At 44.8% G+C, this 16,331-nt stretch overlaps 1 protein-coding gene across 2 annotated transcripts in view; it reads left to right on the top strand.

The window, feature by feature from the left end:
• LOC142768595 (uncharacterized) overlaps positions 1-16,089 on the top strand; it is a 61,087-nt gene extending 44,998 nt beyond the window's left edge. For both annotated transcript variants that reach the window (XM_075870597.1, XM_075870598.1), the window contains exons 6-8: positions 6,777-6,875; positions 11,778-11,840; positions 15,872-16,089. In XM_075870597.1, the coding sequence (XP_075726712.1) occupies positions 6,777-6,875; positions 11,778-11,840; positions 15,872-15,873 (164 nt within the window). In that variant the 3' untranslated portion in view covers positions 15,874-16,089. The remainder of the gene's footprint in view (positions 1-6,776; positions 6,876-11,777; positions 11,841-15,871) is intronic.
• Positions 16,090-16,331: the final 242 nt, after the last annotated feature.

Genomic DNA, 16,331 nt, shown 5'->3' with positions numbered 1-16,331 from the left:
TAATCGACACAGAATCGCCACGTGCCGTCTTTCTTCTTCACCAGTATCACTGGAGCTGCCCAAGGGCTAGACGATTCCCGAATTACTCCTTTACCCATCATTTCTTCGACTTGAGCGCTGATGATCTTTCGCTCCGCAGAGGACACACGATATGGTTTTTGACGAATCGGTTCAGCGGATCCTGTGTTGATGCGATGGCGAGTACGGGATGCAGGAATCGATGTGGGGCCGTCGTGCTGTGCAAAGTCGAATATTGAAGAGTTTCGAGAGCAGGGCCATCAAAACACGACGTTCATGGTCACTGAGCGATGTAGCTACCATTCCGAGCATGTGTTCGTTTGCGGTGTGCGAGACACTGGTTTGTGCTGTATCCGGTAGTTCTGTAAGCACTGCCATAGGTATAAATGACTCTCCCTGAAACGTAGCAAGTTTTAGGCCTTGAGACAGCACTACGGCTTCAGTGGAGCAATTTAGCGTCCATAGCCCTGCGCATCCATCGGTAACTGAAACCATACAATACGGAACCAACACATTTTTCTTAAGACAGTTTCTATGGACCGGTTCCACCGCAACATCGAACGAAGTACTAACAGAAGACGAACAAACAACAGGAACGCGCATCGCGGATAAAGCGGGCACAACAGTGTCTTCAGAAACACAAAACACACTCTCTTGCTGGGATGATTCTTCTAAGAGCGCAGAGGACACACTTCCGCAAATACTGAGTTCTCCTGTTCGGCAGTCAACATTGGCGCCACACAATTTCAAAAAGTCAATGCCGAGAATTACATCGTGTGTGGAACGCAGAAGCACGGTAAACTCAGTGTTAAAGGTTTGACCACCCAAGGAGACATCCACGTTACACACACCAACCGGGTATAATGAGTCCCCACTCACTCCACGAAAGCTTGTGCTGTGGTCCCAATGAAACATAACCTTGCGTCCCAGCAGATTTTTGAACACCACACTCATGACAGAAACAGTTGCTCCCGTGTCGACTAAAGCCATGGTAGAAACGCCATCAATAAGTACATTAACCTTATTCTTCAGCATGAAGATAGGTGGAGGTATCCGAGTCGGCAGCAAAGATTTTCCAGCGACCTCACCTCCATCGGCCGCGCTGGCTAGTTTCCCGGCGGTGGTGACGCGAAGCGGCGTCGAGGAGATGATGACGTCACACGCCGTCTGGGAGATGGAGATCGAGACGCTCGGAAAGCTGGTGGTGGTGTCAGAGTACGTTCGGAGGCAGGAGAGCGGTAACGGTTTCGATACCTTTCTTGTTCTCCAGAATAGCTGTCCAGAGGGAAGTGACGGCTTCCTTCTTCTCGGAAGTAGCCTTCAAAAGTGGTGTTTCCTGGCCTATTAGTGTCCATTGCACGACCACCGTGTTGCATAAACGATCCCGACTGTCCATTGCTGAATGCCCGACGTCGGTTACAATACCTAGCTATGTGGCCAGGCGTGCCACAGTTGTAACACACGGGCAGAGGGCGAACTTCCGGACGCTGATTGAAATATTCCACAGCGGCCACAGGCTGAGAGTAACTCATCCCCTCCCCTTGGATGTCGTAGGCAGTGCTGGGTCTTCGTGGGCGAACGTCGCGTGGATGCTGATCAAAACGCCGATCAATCGAGTCGTAATGGCGTTGTTCGGTCTGGCCATAATGCGGGTCGTGTCGGTAGCTGTTACAATCCGCAGCATTCACCGAATGCTGCCAAGTAGCCGGAGGAGATGCGCAGACGGCGTCTCGGAAAGCGACGGAGGCGCAACGCGGCACCGCATAACGCGTTTGTTCTTCGTGCCGCAGGAGCTCCTCACGGACAATCTGCCGAATGGTAGCTGAGAGGTCTGTCTGCGGACTCGCGTCAACGCTGGCCACAGTCGTGACATTGGCTAGCCGTCCAAACTTCGGCGTGATTCGGCGAGTTTTCAGCGCCTCGAATGTGCGGCAGTGCCGAATCACGTCTGATACGGTGTTCAGGTTGTCTTTTCCAATGAGGAAGTTATAGACGTCTTCCGCAATACCTTTTAAAAGGTGTCCCACTTTATCTTCCTCGGTCATTCGAGAGTCGATGGTCTTACACAGCTTGAGAACTTCTTCAATATATGTCGTGCAAGTCTCGCCGATCACCTGAGCTCTCTGAGCTAAAGCTGTTTCCGCTCGTTTCTTCTTAGTGTCCGAGTCGCTAAAGCACTTCTTCATTTCTTCAATAAGACTGCTCCATGTAGTAAGCGTGTCGGCGTGGTTTTCATACCAAACCAGGGCCGTGTCCGTCAAATAAAAAACGACATGCCTGAGCTGGCTGGCCGGGTTCCAGTTGTTGCATTGGCTTACCCTTTCGTAATGGGTCAGCCATTCATCGAAGTCTTCCCCTGGCTTTGCTGAGAACGGCCGTGGCTCTCGGTAATGCTGATACAGCGGTGGTCTTGCCGAGGCATTGCTGAGGGGGTCATTTTGCTCCAGAGACATGTCGGGGCGCGATGGCGAAAGTCCGGCAAGGCGACGGCTTCTACGAAGTTCTGGTGCTGACGGCTCCGTCGTAGGTCGTGGGAGGTACCCAGCACAGCTCCACCAAATGTTACACGCAAGAAGTACACGAAAAGGTTGAAAAACAGGCGAGCCTGGATGGTTCGCGTTTACTTCCACAAGGGGTCTCGAGACAGCACACCCAACGTCGTCTTCCTTCTTCACCTTTTTTCTGAATGTTCATTCGCGCTGTATGCGCCGTGCATTGCAACCGCTCGTGACAATATATATGATTATGAGAGACGCCGTAGTGGAGGGCTCCGGAAATTTTGACCACCTGGGGTTCTTTAACGTGCACCCAAGTCTGAGCACACGGGCCTACAACATTTCCGCCTCCATCGGAAATGAAGCCGCCGCAGCCGGGATTCAAACCCGCGACCTGCGGGTCAGCAGCCGAGTACCTTAGCCACTAGACCACCGCGCCGGGGCACCCAGTGATGACATGGTGTGATGTATCGGCACAGAGGCGGATACCAGCAATGGACTGCAGGGCATCTATCTGACGACTATGGGGGGGAGGCAAGCAGATAAGATGATTGTTGTGGGGCTCAAGGGCATCGATTGATCATGATGGTGGTGTCTTCATGCGCTCTATTACCAATGATGCATAAGTTGGTGGGTACCCAACTTGCAGCTTAGATAAGGTGTGTTTCGCAAGTGCCATCCGGGATGAAGGCTCTCTTGTCAGGTATGGGATCAACGGAGTCAAGGAGTGGGCGGAAAATACTCGTCAACTTAGCACACCATTCCGTCCTTGAACTCTGCCGGGCGCCTGCCGGGCGCCTTTGTAGGCATTCCATGCCTTCGAAGCATTGCGAAGGTGGTCGAAGGTCACCAGCCATTTTCGTTGCGCTGTAGAGGCATGAACGTGCCGACTGAGTTGATGTTTGAACCCCTCTCGAAGACACGTTCCTGTTAGCCGCGGAACACTGGCACTGCCGAAATGGTGAACGGAAGCAAAGTGGTAGGCGAGCACCTTAAATTCTACTATGCCAAAATAACGAGCTGCTACGATGGTTTCGGAAGTACACGCAAGTGCTCCACGTCCATGTCGACTGAGTGTCCCGTGGAGCCCTGGGCAGTTTTCGCGAACATACCGATGGTATGTGCGGCGTGTTGCGGTGATGGAACATCAACACGACTAATCTTGTAATGGAAGTTTTGGACGGAAAGGTCATGGCAACGTTCAATCTGGCACCAAAGTATTCTACAGGCCCATCGTTGACTGTTTTGATATTTTCAAGAAGGAAGACATCCAACGCTCCTTGGGATGCTTGAACGCCCAAAATGCCCTCTGCAGCCCTGCAGCTGGTATTGACAGTAGGGCTTTGTTAGAAGACTTTGCGAAGCGTCACAGTGAACGTGTTACTTGTGTGGAACTTTCAGACTGAATATTTTTTTGTTAGTTCAAAGTCAGAAGAACGGGAGTGCAATGAAGACGTTTTAAAGGCTGGGGAAGTTTCAACTCCCGTATCTCCAGCCGAGGTTGGAGGGCATAATAGAAAGCTACAAGACTTCATGCAAACGCAACAAGCATTTTCACAGGTAGTGCACAAAATCTTAGGTTATCCAGGCAGGTTTGCTTGAACGACGTGTTGTCTAAATGAAAAGTAGTGAATTGCTTTGAAACAAATCATATTTTAGACTTTTGACTCAATAAATGATGTGCCGAATAATCTCGCATAGTCTAGAGCTATAATGATGTTTAGTCAATTTTCAGTTCACTGAAATATTTTGTTGGAACACTTGAAGTTCCCTCAAGTGAGAGTTGACTTAATTACTCTACCGCAGTCAAAACGTGCGTCAGGTATTTCGCCATGCCTGTGTTCAAAACATTGAGGCAAGACACCTTCAAGTTGTACGAATAAAAGATATCTTTCATTAACACGTTCCACTCTCTGCTGTAACTGCCGTAATTTAGAGACACTGGCTCATGCAATGTAGCAAGTAAGCAAAAGCTGGAAAAAAATATCACATCGAAGTCACTGAAATGTTAGGTTTTTACCATGATTCATCGCTTTGCTTTTTCATGCTCATTCAGTTCAGGAAATTTTACCGAACAACTCCAACGGAGTGTTTTGGTACCGAACAACTCCTACCGAGTGTTTTGGTGAGGAACCTTACAAAAAAAAACCATTTCCTAAGCTCGCAGTACTTTAAGGGTGGGTCTGTCGTATGCTATTCTGTGCCGTGGTATGCGCTGATACGCTATATTCGGTATTTGGCCTAACACTCTCTGTGCAGCGTATTCAGCGCACGCTTATGCCGAGGTCTTCGTATGTTTTATCGAGAGTCTTCTGGATGATGGCTTATCATTGTCAGCAAATCCGAACTATGCGCTTAGCGTAGCGCAGGTTAGGTTTCGTATAACGATAAAACAAATGACAAGACAAGCGCATAAAGAAACATTAGGAGAAGAAGAAATAGCAGAAAAACTAGAAAGTTTGGAAAAGAGAAAGAAAGCCACATCTACAAAAGAAGAAACAAACAGAAATAAAAAGAGAGAAAAATATAAAACGGTTCTAAAGGGGGAAAAAAAGGAAAGACAATAGGTAAGAAAAATAGCAAAGAGAAATAATGAAGGTTGCCCAGTTTCACAGTTTCTTCGGGCTTAGAATGCGTATTGCGAAGTTTGCTAAAGTTTTAGTGCTTTTTTTATTTTAAAAACAACTAAAATAAAACAGAGATGATTTGCGCGCTAGCAAAAAGCAAGGTTTTGCTGTGCGCGACGTGAAAGATGAAGGTGAAAATTGTGCTTATATGTCCTCTCATTTGAAGACACTCATAAAAAGTCACAGTTTCGGAACAATGCCGAAGCAATGAACGCGCCAGCAGCATGTTTGCTCCTATACGAAGTAAGGCTAGGAGAATAAGGAACCATACAGAACGTAGTGAACATGGTCGACTGTGCTTGAATTGACAGTAATACAATAACCACAATATCTAAACAAGTGTTGTTATTAGTTGACTTCATGACGTCCGACAGAAGGCAGAGTCTAATATCAAGATCAAGAAACGTGACCAGACACTGGTTATTATGTCAAAGTGCATTAATGTGATTATCACCGGCACATCTTGTAGTCACACAGCACAGAAGTTGTGCTGCAAGAAGTTCACGACCTCAATCCGCGAAGATACTGGTGAGATGTACAGTGTTGCGACGATAATGCCATGCGATAATTTAACGGCGCACGCGTCACCACAAGTCAACTGGCGTGGCGAGTTGAGCTTGTCCATCTAAAGGAAACCGAGGAACTAGGAACGTCCCGAATGGAACTGTACTTAACGCAAGCAATATTTTCTGTTGCTTCAGAGCTAAAGTAAAGCCAGATTTGTTTTCGTATGTCTCTTTCATCTAATCGTATGAGCTTCAGTGAACCCACCCCTCCATTGATCAAGTCATCGTACACGTCAATGTTTAGGTAAATCACGTATGCCCTGTCGAAATGTTTCTTCAAGAATGTTTTCTTAAGTAAATTGACACTAAGCCTATGGTAAATGGCGTATATACATAGCTCGTGGTTTGAGGAATGAACAGTATTAGCGGCATGGTCTACTTGCTTGATGCAGCACATTGAGGAGAGAGGTAACACTGGTTCGAATCCCCGGTGGTTGCCTTGAAGATTTTTTATTATTTTTTTCTGCATTTACCAATATATACATACATTTACGTATCCGGCACATGATGGTGACGGTGACAGAAAAATACAGCCGACAGTGTTCATATATTGCTGTCAAAATAAAACACAAAACTCCAAAAAATATAGTCACTCGAGCTGAGGAGAACTTTAGAAAACCCTGCAGAACACGTTAGGCTTGTGATGTTACTCAACTTCACGTGGCAAAATAACCGCTTCTCATTAGGAGTAACAGATTAAAGCCCAACAGATAGTAAACACGCAAGGTGAAGGCATATGGCGAACGTGGGCAGATGAGATGAAGTCAACGAACCCAAGTGAACATGCTTCTCCACCGCGTATGTGCTTCCTTTGCTGTTGTTCAAAAGCAGATGTAACCTGTGTCGCAAGTTCGGGCCATGCACAACTCATATTTTGTTCAGTGATTGAACATATCTCGCTAAAATAGCTCACACTAATCAATGCGGACATGGTGGCCGCTAATACAATGGCCTCATCTCATTACACAGGGCAACGCGTACATTCTTTAACATTTTTTTGTTTTAAGGACTTTGAAAGTTTTTTTTTCTAACTCTCGCGTCTTACACGTTGCCCATTTTCTATCTTACAGGACCAAATAGTTTGTCGACTACACTCCAGCATCCCAAGGCGCACATTAAAAAGGTACCTCCGCCACGCCCACCACCGCCTCGATTTGCATCAAAATTCGGTATGTACATAATGAGGCCTTTACAGCACTCAAATACCGGCATATTTATGCAACTAATTCAGTTATCGATCCGTTACTGCGTGCAGTAGTGTGGCAGTAACCCTGATTTAAACAGCGTTATTGATTTTGTGGTACCATTATCTCGGACAGGATCAAGAATAGAGTGGCCTGAAAGAGCTCCATTTTAGAAGATAAGTAGTTCTAATACACCGTAGAAGCTTGCAGTGTGCAATATCTTGTCTTCGCGCGCTGCTATGCGAATATAATTTGTTGTCACACTTACTTGCTGTTAGTTTTGCAGAAACATTGAAACATAGTAATTCGATGGTGTTTGGGTACTTTCCCTAGCGCGGATATATGTATATATATATATATATGTGTGTGTGTGTGTGTGTGTGTGTGTGCGTGTGTGTTATACCCTGGGTGTTTGTTTCATTAAATGCGCCTGTAATCTCCAAATATCAGAGAAATGCGAAATTTATTTGATGCTTTCGCAGTTACTCCTGTAGATTGATGGGAGAAAGTAATATTTAAAACAGTCATTCCTAATGTTAAGTAAATTGCTTCATTTTCGTATCTGTAGGGCCAACAGGGCAAATTAGGGAATTGATGTGATTCACGAGGACCGTCCCAATCAGGTTTGAGATATAGATAAACGCATCTTTTAATTACACCGACATAACCAAATTCAACCAAGCTCGACGCCAACAAGGAAACCCGAGTAACAATATGGGCTGTGAGCATACTACCAGAAAGACGTGACTGATTGAAAGAAAGTGCTCAGAATAGTAATTCTTGGTAGTTCTTTAACGTAGGTGCATTACGCGGGCTCTAACTGCAAGTGGCGAAATAAGGGAGTTCGCAGGAAAACAATAATCAGCTTGCGTAGGATAGGGTAAGCATAGATGTAATCGGGAGAAGAATCTATTCTTTTTTTCTATGCTTTGCGTCATTCAATAGCCGCCTGCGATTGGTCGAAGCCAAGCTTAGGCCTATTGCAGGCAGCTAATGGCGCGTTTCAACCAAAAGCAGATGGCTAATAATGGCAAAAAGCCCAGAAAAAAATAGAATCGTTCTGAAATTGCACCCCTAGAGATGATAGTCAGAGGACTTCGTCCTGAATTGGACCCGAACAATTAGAGAATGATGATGATGACAAATTAAAAGCGCAGCCCACAGACCTGTGAATTTCTGTGGATTGATGACAGCAACACTTTTACTATAATACCTAGTGAGGAATCTTGCACTACTGTTCATGAAGGCTCCTTCAGTGGTGTTCGTAAAACCACAGGAATTATGGGAAATACAGGCGTCGAATATGCTTCGAATGGATGACGTGATTACGTTCTTGAAATTTGCGACGTTTGCTTGCCCAGTGTAAACAAAGTATTATAACGTTATTTAAAAAGAAAAAAAAGCGCTTGCTCTTTCAGCGTAAGCCTTATACATAAGACAAACATAAGAGACATCTTAGAAAACAGTTCTGAGACCTAGCGTTGCCCTAGCTGCAGTAGAATACTTCGTTGCCACGCTGGCTGCTGGGGTTTCATTTCTGCTTAGACCCTGACATTTGTTCTTTGAAGGCACCGCGTCAACACTACTGATGTCAGCTTTTTCTTAACGCTCTCACGTTAAAGTTATCATGTCGAGTCTCGCCGTTTCTGGTTTAATAAATAAACTGTGAATCACTTGTGGCCCATACCAGCCGACGAAAATGTTTTGACTATGTACGCGACAGCATTGTGAGATTATTTATGGCATGAATAGGGAGTCATAATGGTAAAACCATTTTACCCACCCATACTGTTTATTGTTTACGCTAAGTTTAGGGGCTGATCACGAGGGAAAGAACGTAGGCGGCTAGACATATGGATGGATGGATGGATGGATGGATGGATGGATGGATGGATGGATGGATGGATGGATGGATGGACGGACGGACGGACGGACGGACGGATATAGACGGACGGATATGGATGGACGGACGGATATGGATGGACGGACGGAAATGGATGGACGGATGGATGGATAGGGATGAACGGATGGATGGATATGGATGGACGGATGGATGGATATGGATGGATGGATGGATGGATGGATATGGATGGATGGATGGATATGGATGGATATGGATGGATGGATGTATATGGATGGGTATGGATGGATATGGATGGATATGGATGGATATGGATGGATATGGATGGATGGATGGATGGATATGGATGGATGGATGGATGCTTAAAATGTCTTTGGGACGCAAAAAAATGCTTTGCATTTAAAATTTCTCTCGTACTGGGCGATTGGACTTCAAAGCCTGCGAAACCGCGCTCCGTGGCTCGCGGTGGCTTTAGCTGCTCCGTGAAACAGAATACACTATACTGTATTGCGGTGACGAGCCGCTTTATACACCATTTACAGCTGCTGATACGCAGGTCTCCGAGGCACATCAGTATTGCAAAGGCTTCATTGATTGATATGTGGCGTTGAAGGTCTCAAAACACCATACGATTATGAGAGACGCCCTAGTAGAGGGCTCCAGAAATTTCGACCACCTAGGGTTCTTTAACGTACGCCGAAATCTGAGCACACAGGTCTACAAAATTTCCGCCTCCATCGGAAATGCAGCCGCTGCAGCCGGGATTCGATCTCGCAACAAGCGGGTCAGCAGCCGATTACCTCAGCCACTAGACCACCGCGGCGGCGCGGTATTGCAGAAGCTTCTTCACCATCGCCAGTGAAATGATGCCATGGGCAAAGCAAGCGCTCTGCTCTCTTCTTGTCGCTTGAGATTACTCCTATAATTTACCTTTTTATCGGTCGCTGCGTTATCCTCAATTTAAGGTGAACCCTCTTTGTAAGTCTCTATGTTTCTGCTCGATAGCTAAGCACCGGCAAGATGCAGCTGTTACAAACCTTCCTCTCGAGGGATAGTGGCAATCTACCAGGCATGATTTGAGAGTGCAAGTGACAATATATATGAGCAAGTGACAAGAAAATGCAACAAGGAAAAGTTCCGTTGACGTGGTTGACTTGGGCATAAAATCCCGAACTTGGCCTGTGCAGATAGTTGCTGGGTGGTATACGCGCAGCTCCACGAACTCATATACACAAAGCGTTGTGTATATGCCTTATATATCTCGCTCCTCAGCGAGAAGAGCATTAACATAATTGGAACGCCTTCGCATCTGAACGTCTCAAGCTGTGGACTGTGCCGCTCAGATTCCAGAAACTGGTGGGCATGAGCCTAGACAGGTTACCCTACTACTGCGATGTTAACCCTTTGCCTTTTACCTCCTGGAACGATGACGCCTTGATTGAAAGCGATTGAGCACCAGTGTTCACTCTCTGTCGGATGGTGTATTATTTTTTTTGCTTTGAATTCACCTTAAGCAGGAACCATAAGTAAGCGAGCTACTTTAACTACAACAAAGCTTTGTGTCGTAACAGAAATTGTCGTTACGGAAATGCATCCGCGCAAAAATGTGCACTAGCTGCCAAAAACCAATGCTCTTTGCGCATGCTCCTATATAACAATGTAGGATCGATTTATCAGTGAAGTTCAATGTCCCGAAACAACTATATATTTATGAGAGACGCCGTAGTGGAGGGCTTCAGAACTTTTGACAACCCGCTGTTCTTTAACGTGCACCCATATCTGAGCACATGGACCTACACCATTTATATTATAGTGAGGAAAACTTTCAAATACGTCGGCGAATGTCTTTCTTTTTTGTTAAATACCGCTAGCTATGCTGACTGGAACATCAATTTATATAAAATAATTGTATTCAATTAGAGAGAAAATTTTCTTGATATTCTAGGAAAGCACCGTTTCATAAAAATTTTCATAATTTATATGAATTCATGAGTAGTGTGTATACTGCCCACTGTAGTAGCATTAATTTTTATTCCGCCAGTGTGGTTTGTTTGAATAAAAACGATATGATTTACCATACTTCGGTAGGCTAATAGCCTTACATATTTGAACCTCAGAAACTATTGAGGAATTTCGTTTGCTAAATGAGTGAACGCGACGCTTATATATTGACGGCTAAAGGAGTTCCGCTGCAGCTTTTCAAAAACATCAATACAATTTCGACAACAACATTAAGTGATCACAATGGACAGATTGGCCAGATCCGGCACTCTGGGGGCAAGAAAAAAAACAGAGGTGCAGTGACTCACATTGGCTTTCCTGTGGTATTAGGTTTACCAAGGTGGGCCCTATATACCGGAAAGCATGTACGATGCACAGAGAATGGGCCTCTAATCATCCTGTGTCAGATTCTTTCTAACCAATGGTATTGCTCTTGTTTATGAAGTTACCCCGCCGCGGTGTTCCAGTGGCTAAGGTATTCGGCTGCTGAGCCGCAGGTCACGGGAACGAATCCCGGCTGCAGCGACTGCATTTCTGATGGAGGCGGAAATGTTGTAGGCCCATGTGCTCTGATTTCAGTGCACGTTAAAGAACCGCAGGTGGTTGAAATTTCCGGAGCCCTCCTCTACGGCGTCTGTCATATTCATATGGTGGTTTTGGCACGTTGAACCCCACATATCAATCAACGTTTATGAAGATGATTTCTTTGATAATACCTCATAATACCACCATTTTAATTGGTGTAGAAAACTGCTCAGTTTAGACGCACAGGTAATATATTTATCATTCCACCACTTATTCTGTCATAGGTAAACCACCTAAAGTCAACGTTATGAAAATGTATTTTTTTCTTGACAACGTCCATCTTATCCAGTTATCTACCACCACGTATTATGTTATAACTTGCTAATACAGATGTGAGTGTGCTTCCAATCTGATATAGCAGTTAACTAGGCAAAATTATAGCAATTTTTGTTTGTGATATGTACTTCGTTTTTTGTAATGTTATGCCAATTGTGTTACAGGAGCACGATTGGGCAGTGGACCAAGAGTACCTGCCCGCCCACCTCCACCTCCGCCAATTTTGTGTACGTATTTCTTAGCTTCCTACCAAGCCAAAACTTGGCAGTATGGTGTCCAAGACTACTTCTTTCAGGATCATGTATATTCTTTTGAAGAAGCGTGAATCAATGCAAGCGTACGGAAGGTTAAAGTTGTCGGAACCCGAAAACATTTAGAAAGCAAGCTTATTAATTCCTCTTCCGTAAAAAAAAGAAAAAAAATGTTATAAGTTTACTGGGCACTTTTTCCCGCTTGAATGGCAAGGCTCTGTTTGTTTAACAAAACAAAGTACCATTCGTTCAATTCAGTGATGTTTCTTTATTTCGATAATTGCGTATAAAGAAGTGTCTGAAGGCTTCACCTCGTGGCAGTACTCTCACGTAGTTGCGACCTTGACAAATGCAGTGGTCGGTATGTCCAAGGTAAAACTTTTATTTTGCGGAATTGTGACCTCTAAACAAAAAAATCTGATTACAGCAATATACACCAGCGCTGATCGCGCTGAAAAAAGCGTTGGCTATCAATCTCCCCCTAATAGTTGGGACGCTGCGTTTTCTACACATCACGCGCCAAACTTTCCAGCCTTATCACTAGCAGTCGCTCAACTCTGAAATTATCTAGAGTGTTCGCACGCCCTGCGCAATCTGAACAAAATAATCCACTACAAACTTGAAGGTTCTCAAACGCTGAGGTGCGATCTGTAATGAGTGCTTATAACAGTCTTCGTGGGTATATTTGAAGCTCATCAAGATAACACGTGTAGCAATATAATAAAAATAAATGATAATACAATGAAATCCGAGACACGAAGGTCGCAACATGGACCACACTGGCCATTTAGCGTGAAGAAAAAAGATATGGTGAGTCTCACTATCATCGCTTTTCTGGGAAACGAACTCATGCTGCTGACTACGTGTATTGTCATCGTCATTCATTCCATTGGAAAGTGCCATGATGGCTAAAAGAAACAAGTGCTAAAGGGGGCTTTTTTCACACTGACAGTCAAAGCCCGAATATCCAAGCCACTCCCGTAGGCGAGAGTGTGGTTATAAGAGGGAAAAGAAGAAAAAAGTGAGCCCCGTAACTGTCTGCGTCAGCGTGCGACACCTCAACAGTAGCTCACAAAGGATGGGATGAGGAGGGATTAAAAGGATAAGATTAAAGGTAAAGAGAGAGATATATAGATGCGCTAGGGCAGCGAGTGAAGACATAAGAGAGATAGGAAAGATGAAAACACGGTCACAGGAGTCCGAAGACGGGGCACCACTTGCGAGAGCTCTTGTCAGCGACAGGAGATGGCGTAGGGCTAATCCAGTCGACCAGAGCTGCGCTGACGTTGTCGTAGGGGACCGGCGGCAGGAGGTGGCGTAGAACCAGCCCAGTGGGCCAGAGCTGCGCTGTCGTCCGAGATTCCGAGGGCACAACCGGTCGGCACGGAATCCAGCAAGCGAGCGAGTCCACACCCGTAGGCGCAATTTGCGTTGCAGAGCTTTCCTTTTCTTCCTCTAGCGCCTTCCTCTGAAAGCTGGCTCACGATAAAATAAGTATCAAATCATGAAGTTAACAACACTGCAGTATTAGGACCGCTGGGGCTCCTCCAGCTGTTCATGCCAAAATCAAACACGGGAACGGTTCACGTGCGTACGCCAGTAACGGAACACTGCAGCAGGTCGTATGTGTAAGCGGTGGGGTTATGTCGCGACTCCCTGCTACGGTCCCTTTTTCGGTGCGCCACCTACCCAGTGGTAGTCCCCACTACATATGCACAATCGCGAAGGGTGTCGTTTTTAAAGACGACAGTCTTTCTTGGGGACCTTCCAGGCCAAAATATTGGTCATTCTGTCTTCCTGTCAGTACATGTGTTTAGAAAAAGTTTTTAACAATTTAGAGTACATTTTGTCTGTTTGTCAGTGGTAACAATCCTCATTACGGCATTAAAGTTAGCAAACAATACCTTTAACAGCCAACACCGTCCGCAGCGCCCACCAATACTGCTCAAGTTTCAGCGTTCATACTTATGCGATTGTCAAAAAAAAGCATTATTGTGCATATATAAGGCACCATGACACTACGTCAATATTTTGTGTGTGTGCAATTTTGCTGAAAAAAGCAAACATAAGTAATTTCAATGATCGTAGCGTTTATCACGCTGCGTTGACAGTGCAACGCGATGCTCAAAAATGCAAGTGTTTCCAATGCTTTGCTAAGACGACACGGTGGTGACACCTGCCCGTCGCTTTGCGTTCTACGCCAAATCGCCTCGGCGACAGGCACACATCTTTCTCCGCGGACACGCACTTCTTCCTTCGTTTTCGAAGATAACTGCCAGATGGCGCTCGTGTTTAACGTGCCTCGATGCGCTCGTTAGCCTTCGCTGCACGGATCAAGACTCTCTAACGCAGTGCTTCCAGAATACAATTCACCTGTTTCCCCGCACAGAACATTAAGTAAACGTTTTTTACTCTCTCCACACGCAAATCTATCGTCTTTTGACGATTTTTGCAGTGAAACATGCAGATACCGGGCCAGTTTTTCTCATCACATGTTCATTACGCAGTGACAGCGCAAGCGGAACCGATAGGAGGACGTCTTGAGTGGGCTGCTTTACTATGAGAGAAAATAATTGAAAAGTCACAATTTTTCCGCAAGCGAGTAGCGATGAACAAGTTGCGATTCATGAGAAAAATGGCGAGCAGATCCAAACATGGAGTGCCCTGCCAAAGCACTAACTACGTACGAAGAAACTACATATAGTATGTCATAGTGCGAACAAACAACGTTCACATCTTGACACATAAGCGCGCTTTTTAGACGCAAATGACGGGCGAAGTATACGCGCAGGATTACACAAAACGAGCATGGACTAACAAGTGTTCCAGTTGTTACTTCACTGCATTTGAACAGTACGCGTCTTCCGCAAACGGAGCCCTTATTCCCTCTGCTGCATATATATATATATATATATATATATATATACATACTGCAATAAAACAGTCGAGAGTGTGCTTAATAATTTTTATCGAAATAAAGAACAGTCATAAGAAAGCTAGATAACTTGGTCCTACAGAGCAAGCAAAGATAGGGCCAAATGCTTGTTTTTGTTTTTTTAGTTTTCTCTTCCTGGATTGTGACATTTTCGGCGTGAATTCAGGTGGCTTAATCACAATTCGGCTTTTGTATTTTGTGCATTCCTATTGTGTCTGGTCCACGCACTCCGTGATAAACCCACCTGGCAGCGCTTTTCTCAGACGATGTTCGATCACTTCGCGTGGTGTACTTTCATTTGTGTCACATCCTCATTTTGAAGGAGGGGGGGGGGCATGAATGCTTTACAAGAAAGGAACATAGTTCGCATGCGAAACTGCACGGATTTGTAGATAGTTTCAGTGAATTTGAAATAACTTACTAGGAAACGCTAACTTTGGCAACTTTGCACCACTTCCTTCATAATCTTGTCTACTTACGCTACTCTAAACGCCATATATAAATTGTCTTTACGATGCGCGTAGAACTTTTATTGCTTTTGACTCTACCTAGTTTTGTCGTTATAGAGCAGCAGTACCGCTGAAATTATCGCGGCAGATCGTCAATGCAGAGTGTCTTCCGTTCATGCCGACAAAGCGCTTTACCGTCTATTCTAGAGTCAGAAAAAATACCCGGTGCCATTTATATGGCGTGCGTTAGATTTGAAGCGCAGGTAAATTGCCTGTTTTTTTCCTTGCATTGCATAAATGTGCAGCAAGAAAATTAGTTTGGCAGAGATACACGCTGCTTTAGCGGATGTTGCCGGTATTCAAATTACACTTGATGTAGCTGTGCAAAAAAAACATCAGCAGTCAATAAATGAGCACGAAGTGTGATGCAAATAGTGCTGTTGTGCAAAAAAAACGTTTTCATTTGCTGCGTTAGCTTATAGTATGGCATTTTCAAGGAAAACATATAGTAAAAAATTAGCGCTTCAAGAGCCCTAGACACATAAGATAGAAGTTCAGGTTACCAAATTGTGTTGTAGCTGGATTTATATAAATCTCTAACTTCACTTGTCCTGCCCTTTCAGGATTTCCAAGTGCATAAAAACATAAAAAGACTGGGATTGTGGGATGCCTCCTCACGAAGTAAAACGTGCGACAAAGGAAGCACTGTCTTCTACTTTTTATTTCTGTACTTTTTACCTACCATTCGAGATAATAAAGGAAACGTTATGTCAGTTTAGAGCTTAAATAAAAAGCCTTCAGTGCAAAAACTGTTTTGTGGTAATAAAAGAAGGAAAAGCCAGCCAAGTTGTGTTTTCTTTCACTTATTGAACATTTAGAAAAGATTGTCGGACTCTTTCAACCGGGGTATACAATAAAACCCTAGTCTCTCAAACATACTTTAGGTAAAACAAGCGTCATATCAAAAGCTGCACGCCTTTTTTTAATGCCAAGGTGCACTATTTTACCAACATACACTCGTGAGCGCATCCTTGTAATGCATGCAAGGTGGTCGCGAACGCTTCTTAAGCCACACCTCTTTAA

Source organism: Rhipicephalus microplus, chromosome 8 (assembly GCF_043290135.1).
Source record: "Rhipicephalus microplus isolate Deutch F79 chromosome 8, USDA_Rmic, whole genome shotgun sequence".
Taxonomy (NCBI): domain Eukaryota; kingdom Metazoa; phylum Arthropoda; class Arachnida; order Ixodida; family Ixodidae; genus Rhipicephalus; species Rhipicephalus microplus.
The sequence above is the reverse complement of the archived record's forward strand: the minus strand, read 5'-3'. Positions and strand labels throughout refer to the sequence as shown.